The following is an 8,527-nucleotide window of genomic DNA, read 5'->3' on the forward strand; positions in this document are numbered from 1 at the left end:
ACCCCTAGCTATTCCGTTAGTAGATGTTGGTCAAAATGAGATAATTGACTTTATTGAGGAAAATATTATCCATCGATTTGGAATTCCTCAAATGTTAAACACTGATCAAGGAACTATGTTTACTGGCCAGCGAATTAAAAATTTTGCGGCTTCAAGAAACATTAGTATGGTTACTTCGATTCCTTATTATGCACAGGCTAATGGGCAAGTAGAAGCAGCGAATAAGATATTGATAGGCTTGATTAAAAAGCATATCAGGAGTAAGCCTCGAACATGGCATGAGACTTTAAGCCAAGTATTATGGGCCTATCGAAACTCACCAAGAGGTTCGACAGGAACTTCACTTTATAAGTTGGTATATGGCCATGATGCGGTATTACCATTGAAAATTAATTTGAATACTTTAAGAGTATCGAAACAAAATGATTTGCCAGTTGATGATTATTGGAATGCAATGTTTGATGAGTTGAATGAGTTAGATTCCGAACGAATCTTGGCACTTGAGAATATAATTCGACAGAAAGAAAGTGTTGCTTGAAATTATACTCGACAAATTAAAGAAAAATCTTTCAAGATAGGCGAATTGGTTTTGAAAGTTATTTTACCGATGGAAAAGAAATCGAGATTTCTGGGTAAATGGTCCCATAGTTGGGAAGGTCCTTTTCAAATAATAGGGACATATTCTGGAAATGCCTATCAAATTATAGATATTGAGTCAGGAAAGGTGATTAACTCGATCAATGGGAAATACTTAAAACTTTTCTATTGTTGGCAAACTTAGAAGTTCAACATGTACTAAAGTTCAGAAAAGATGGAAGGAAACTGCTACAAAATAAAGTTAGAAGTAAAAAGGCATTCAAGGTGCCAATAGTTTTGCCAAATCAGAGCGCATCTTTGTTCTTTTGTTTTCCAGGATTGCAAGCACTTCAATCTGCTTGAGCTTATCAGTTTGAATTCTCTCAAGTTATTTTTCATATTCTCCCCATTCAGTGTCAATTGAGACAAGTTTTTGGATAAGAAGATGTTGCTCTTGTTGGGCTGCGGCCAGAGGCTTGGCTAAAGTGGCTCGATTTTGGCGAACAGTGGCAAGTTGTTCTTGGATCTGAGCCAATTCTGTCTCGAGTCTTGCTTCTTCTTGATCATGGAAAGGTTGAATAGAAATAGCATGGGAGATCTTGAGATCAAATTCTTCACGGGAAACTTGAATTGGTTGAGCAACTGCAAGGCTGCTTTCTATTTTAGATTTGGGAGTAGCCTCCTCAGTTTTAGTTTCTTAGAGTTGGAATTGAGATGCAACACTTTCATTGAGAAGTTGTTGGAATTCTTGGATTGAGGCAGAATATGGTGTGTTAATTGGCAATACAAAGGAGGAATTCAAGCAATCTTTTAGAAGTTTGTTGAGAATGGGGTCATTAACCCACGTGGTAGGTGGATGATCCAAAAATTTTATGAGTGATCGAAGTTGTTCCCGAGTGTTGGGATCTAATTCGATTGGAGGCATCGATGTAACAGGCCTTGAGATTGTTGGTATAGGCACTGGCACCTTGTTTTCTTGGATAATTTTATTTGAAAAAGAAGTTAAGTCTTCTAAAGTAGCACTAGTTGGAGTGGTAGGAACATTCGATGTCCTTGATTTTAGTCCTGGAGGAGTCTGGAGTGTAGGATCAGGTTGTAACACTAGAGGGGTTTCTAAAACTTTGGATCGAGAAGAGTCCAAATTGGTGGTGTCAGCAGCCTTAGAAGCAGAGTCAGAATCTGGGATTGCTTGGTTCTCTTCAGTAAAAGTAGCTTGATCATTTGGTGAAGTTGCTTCGAGTCTGAGGGTTTCTTCTGGAGAGTGCTGCAAAGGATTTATTGTTGAATCAATCACCTGTGTTGTGTGAGAAATAGGTGGAAAAGCGGCTGGAATTGTTTGAGTGGGTCCTGTGAATTGAATGGAGTCATGTGAGGTAGATTGTTCTTGACCTTGTGGTTGTGGCAGAATTAATTGGTCAAGAATCCCAGCAGTTGGTGTTGAGTGAGCAACATTGACAGGCTAGTATAGAAGGTACGCAGTTACAGGTTTGAAATTTATTTTAAATTAAAATATGATGTGTGTAGAGGTAATGGTATTACCTGAGAGAGCCTGGATCTTAATACTAGCCGAGAACTAGGATTAGAATCAGCTAAGAGATTCAGAATTAAGTCTAGATAAAGATGTATAACTTATAGGGTTTTTAAGTTAAAGAAAGGAATTATAAAATTACCTTTCGAGAAGTTCTGGTAGGAGTTCTTCTACTTTTAGATGGTGGTGGTCGAGCAGGTTCAGCTTTCCTTTATTGAGTTCTTTTCGGAGAACCTTCAGCAACAGGGAAAGTACAAATTGCAGTTTGCTGAATTTCTTCCAAGGTACGAGTGTACCTGGAATAGTAAGCAGCCCACCATTCAAAATAGGATTTGGGGATATAGAAACTGCGATCGTACACCACGAAATTGAAACGGTCCTTACGTTGTTGATTCTTTAAAAGGCAAGAATCGAAATCATCTTGAGTATTTAAAGTGAAGTGGCAGAAAGGTTCATCATTTCGAGGTTGTAGTGTTGGGATGGCTTGAGAAAATTCGAATTGTCTGGCTGTCATATTTGGGACATATAGGGTGATTTTGAATCTCTCCTTTTTGTGTAAAGGTAACCCTGTTGGTATTACTTGTAAAGCTAGCATGTTTGTCCAACTTCGATTTGCAAGTTTATTTGTCTCATCGGTGTCAGGGAAGAGTAAATGATCCAACCAAGTAGGATCACTGTTGCGACGCAAGAAAGGGGTGAAATTGAGTTGGTCATTTTCAAAATCTTTACAAGTATGGAAGAGAGAGAAAACAGCCCAAAATTTATCTTTATCTGATTCGGTATCTGAAAAATTGGGTTTGAATGCAAACAATCGAAAGCCATCAATATATTGCTTATCAGTATTGCCACTGTCAGATTTGGTCATGAAGTTTTCAAAAACGGCATTAAGCCATAGTTGAAGAAGCTATAAGGGACCTCCTGTGCTGATGATCTTGTTGTCTCGAAGGTCATAGACAAATTGACCAAGTTCTTCGAAAATATGTCCTAGAAGAAGCTTAGCCAAATTGAGAAATTTTCCTTCGTGGAGAAGAGTAGCTAAAGGAAGGTAAAATTTTGATATTTGGACACTTCGAGAACAGAATAAAACGGCATTTAACCAATAAAACAGGAAGGCAACATGTTCATTGTCAGTGATTTTCGCACCACCTGTGCCCATGTTGTGGGCGATAAAGTCACTGTAAGAATTGGTTAAAACCACATTGTAGTGACGCTTTGATTGCATGTCAGGAGTACAATCTGGAAAATTGATTGGGAGCCCAGTAATAGTAGCCACGTCCAGAAGGGACATTTCGATAATTCCACATAGAAGGTGAAAGTTGTTGGTTGTTCTATTTCAAAAACAAGTCACGGCCCAAATCATTCAAGGGTATGTGGTAAGTGAGAAGTGGGAGAGTCTTAGTAGTTCATGAATTCCTAAAGCTTTCCTGTCGGCGCTTTTAGTAGGTTCAAGACGTCGATACCAGGCTGTGAAATCGTATCCCCGAGGGTTAATCTTTGGATTGTTCCTGAAAGACTTTTGATTGATGAAATGGGAGATGTTAAAGGCTTGGTTTATCAGTAAGTCTTCTCCTCCAGCGCTTGGAAAGAAAGAGAGTTTCTTATTTGCCTTCTCTAGAGTTTCAGTTGGTCCAAGAAAGCAATACATATCAGTGCCGATTGTAAAGGGGATTAGGATTCTGGTTTCATTAAGTTGCAAGTGGGGATCATCAATGACTTCATCATGGACTTGATTGAGAATGTGAAGAGCTGGTGATGGTGGCGGTACTATCTCATGACCTTTACCCTTGTCTTGGGTGGTAGTCTGAGAAGAAGAGCCAACCATTATCAGAAAGATGAAAGGGAGAATAAAGTTGGAGACTTTGTAAAGAATTTCTCAATGTAAGAAAAAATGATGAGGTTCAAGAGAGTTGGACAAAGGAGAAAATGAGAAATTTAAAGTGCTACTGTAGCCGTTACTGTTGAAGTGAATGGAGGTAACTTCACGAGGAAGATGAAGTGGTAGAGAGAGAAGGTGCAAGTCTCGGGAGACGTGTCAAGTGAGTCGGTAGTAATGGGGTTTAAATGATAATTATTCTTGGTTTGAAAACGGACGTCTTTTGGATTAAGTGCTTTATTTATCGATAATATTATCGAAAGCAACCACATTAATCCAAGGGGGCAATTTGTTGATCGAAAAAATAATTTTGATATAAATTTGGTGAATCGAAGAAGTAAAGTGTAGTCTCTCGAGAAGATATGCATGTGAGTATAAGTTTGGAGGTATTCAGCGTTGATTGGATTTCGATTATGTGGTTGATCGAGTAAGCCAAATCGAATAGAAGTTTCGATTCGAAGAATTGAGTAAGGCCTTCGAAAAAGCTGATCGAATAGTTGTGGAAGCGGGAAAGTTCGTGGTTTTCATTACGCAAGGAAAACATGGGGAATATCTACAATCACGCAGTGGGAACAGTTACCAAGAGTGATTGTATTTCAAATTTGTAATTTCTCATTTAATTGTAATTTAATTAACCATTATGTAAGATAGCCTATAAATATTTTGAAGTGTTAGGGAATAAGGGTTGGAACTTTTACTCAGAAAAACACTCTAAGCTTTCTCACATCCCAGCGAATCCCTGAGATTGCAATCGAGTTACACTTTCTGTAGGGTTCCTTCCACCTTCTTCTTTCAATTTAGTCTTTCTGTAAACTTAACTTTTCAATTAATTTTAGTCACGAAGTGTTCTTTATGTTCCTCATCTAATTTATTTTTCTACGTTTTCATTCCTTCTGTTACAGTTTTTTAATTTAATTGAAGGCATTGTTATTATTTTTTTCTTTTAATTTTTATGCAAACCTGTCCATTTACTATTTATTTAATTTTCAAAACTTTAATTTCCAAACCACATTTTATCATTTTACAAATTTATTTCATTTTTTGTTAACATTTGTCTAATCGAAGACGTTTTGATGCACTTCTAGAAAACTGGTACTCGCACAGAGGAGTAGATTTCGCTCCCAGATCACTAGATATCGAACCACCATCGATTTGCTAAAAATCGACAAAACAAATTGACGCTAAAAATTGTCTGTTTTTAAATGTATTGATTTTTTAAAAAATCTAATAAAATAGTCATCTTATCAGACTGTTAATATATTTTTAATAAAATCAATAATTATTGTATCCATAATATAAATTTAAAGTTTTTACATATTTAATAAAATTTTCTAAAAAAAAATCGTTGAATACCGTCAGATTTACCAATAAATTTATCAAAAAATTTTGACGGAATAAATCTAATTCAGTAATTATTTATCAGCAGATTTTTTTTCTGTCGTTAATTATCGACAAATTTAACAGCGAATATAAATTTTTAATTGGTGAAATTCTGGATTAATAACTACCAGTGAATTTAATCGATAGTAAATCTAATAATAAATTTAAATTTAATTTTTTTAAAAAAATTTGTTTAGAAATTTAATATATAATTTAAATATTTAAATTCAATAATATCTAAATTAACAAAATTTAAAATTTTACAATTTCTTATTATAATTTGTCTATAATTTTTAATTAATATGAATATCTTATATCTTTCAATAAGCACAACCATGATATAATGGCCAACCCACAAAAATAAGATACTTGAAGGCCCAATATATATACATTAAGGAAATCTTTTACAACAACCATTAGTTTATCATTGAATGCTTGCATTATCATATTTACAAAATAACTTGCATTTTCTTGCAATTACATATAAAATGGAGACAACTATAATTAGATAAAGCAAGGAACATGTATGAGGAATGATAAAAAAAAAAATCTAAATAATTCATATATTGTCACAAAAAGCTGCAAATGGTATGTAAACATGTTATATCTAACCTTGATTATTTGCTTTCTTTGCAGGAGAAGCAAATTCTTAATTCACGTAGTCAATGGTTCTAGAGATTCAATAGTAACAAGTTACTCCATTGATCAACCTGAACAAAGCAAGACAAAATTATATAGTCAACAAAACATACAAAGACAGTAAAAGAGGAATGGATTTTTTTAATTGTTAAAAAAAAAAATTGAGTGTAAAGTGTGATTTTTAATTTTTTATTGTTCTCTCTTTTATATTTATTTTTGATCCCACTTATAAAATCAAGAGTAAAAAATCACATTTTACTCCTTCAATTATTAAAAAAATTGAAAGAATCCATTTTCGTGTAAGCGGTAGCAACAATTGTTAGACATGAACAATGCAAATTTTACTTTACTACACCTCAATTCTCACCTTAGTCATAAATTCATATGTACTCTTCAATCTTTTTTATTATTGATAAAAAAATTAATATTTCATTTAATTAACACTCAAACTATATATCAGATGACTAAATATTAGATATTGTAGATATTGACATATAAAAATATATTGGAATATTAATATTTAGATTTTCTATGACCACACACCTCACCAAATTTGAAAAGTCAGAAGAGTAGTAACACATAATAAAATTTAAAAAATTAACAACAATTAATAATAAATCAATAATTAACTTAAAAAATATGTTAATTCAGAGAATTAACAACAATTAATACTAATTATTCAACCAATCAATACATACATATTACTTCCTTATCTAATATAGTAGATCAAACCATCACTCAAATACAGACAATTATTCAATCAATCAATTTCTAATGAATACCATATAGCACTGCATTTTAATGGATCCTCAACCCATTTTAGTAACAAATTGGCATTTGAATAAGGGACAAAAGCGTTAATTACACTCACTGCAACAACAAAATGACTTATGTGAAAGAAAATATATTCAATGGGAGAAGAACCTGTCCGATCTATATGACCAATGTTCAAATTCTAAAGAATCCACCCTCCACTGGGGCTCTTGCTTGTGATCCCCATCACCATATTAATCAGCATGTTATTACATAGACTAGAATTTAAAACAAGAACCAGAACCAAATATAATTAAATAAATAAAAAAATAATAGATATAAAACATGAACAAGAAATCATAAATAGAACAAGAAAAACAAAGATACAAAACTCAGAGAAGATTTAACAAGTCAAGCACAATCATGAGACAAAAACCCTTAAGCTCAGCAACTATTATATATCCAAATCAAAATTATTACAAACTCAAAAGAATCGGATACTTTATCATAATTTTTAGTCTGTGAAATTGTATGAAATTAGAAATAACAGAATTAAATAATTACCTAGTAACGAAAGAAACTTCGGAGAATTAAGCAATGGCAACTGAAAATAGCAAATTTAAACAAACACGAGGTATTAAACAAATTTGATGAGTTATTACAAGCCAAAAATGAATTGGAAGTTTGGTTCTAAAGAGAAAAATTAGGGTTAAAGTATAACTTCTTTAAACTAATTAGTGAGTGAGTTATCTGGAGATAGTAGTGACGTGAAGGAATTTTTTGGCGTTGCGACAACACGGACAGTGCAGTGGCGGTGGTGGTGAAGCGACAGGACTGCATTAATTTTTTTAAATAAATTGCAAAAAAATAATAGGGAGAGGAAGGAGGACAACATACCTACAAGGAGAAAAGAAGTAGTTCTGGCGATACAAGGAGCAGTGGCGGCGACAGCAATGGCTAGATCAACAAAAATGGTGGCAACAAAGCGACCAATGAGACACACAAGGAGCACCAGCTGAGTCCACGCAGTCTTTGGGCGCTGTTGGTCATGGCCGACACTGGCGAAAGAGACTGATGGAGAGAGTAGTTCGAAAATAAGGGGAGAGAGTTTCCAATTCGAATTTAGGGCACGTTTACGTCGAATTTACCGGCAGATAAATCCGACGGTAATGCTTTTCAAGTGACCAAAATGCAATACTGCACTAATTACAGTTACCGTCGGATTTATCCGCCGGTAAACGTGCGTGCCAACTTTTTCCCTTTTCCCTCCAAATGTTACCGTCAAATTTATTGTCGAAAATTTGAATCCGATGGTGACTTTTTTTGCGACAAATTTATTGCTAAATTTGCTGGTAACATGCGATACTAAATCCACGATAAATCTGACGATATTCAGCCTTTTTTTCGTAGTAAGGGACATTGTGACTATCGAAAATATTATCTAAAACTGACGACATATTTGTCGATATTTGATTTTTCAATAATGCAAAAACTAAGGGATATGTGACAAAAACAAGTTCAACATTATATGGGTATATGACCTTTATAAACCAAAGAAAAACCAATTTTACGTGTATCCCCCAAATCTAAAAACGTTACGTGGATATGTCGTTGTATGTTTTAATGTAAATTAAATTCATTGAATTCAAATTAGGCTTCATAGCACTAAATTGAATCTACTTTATTCGAATTACTTGGTTTAGAATTTACACATAAATCGAATTAAATGAATTTGAATTAGGCCAAGTACTACTAAATCGAATCAATGAGTTTCCATT

At 34.0% G+C, this 8,527-nt stretch overlaps 1 protein-coding gene across 1 annotated transcript; it reads left to right on the forward strand.

Moving 5' to 3' along the window:
- Positions 1-91: 91 nt before the first annotated feature.
- LOC107470614 (uncharacterized) lies at positions 92-538 on the forward strand. Its single transcript, XM_016090016.1, has one exon. The coding sequence runs from the start codon at positions 92-94 to the stop codon at positions 536-538; it is 447 nt and encodes a 148-aa protein (XP_015945502.1).
- The last annotated feature ends 7,989 nt before the right edge of the window (positions 539-8,527 follow it).

The sequence above is a fragment of the Arachis duranensis genome, chromosome 10 (genome assembly GCF_000817695.3).
Source record: "Arachis duranensis cultivar V14167 chromosome 10, aradu.V14167.gnm2.J7QH, whole genome shotgun sequence".
Lineage (NCBI taxonomy): Eukaryota > Viridiplantae > Streptophyta > Magnoliopsida > Fabales > Fabaceae > Arachis > Arachis duranensis.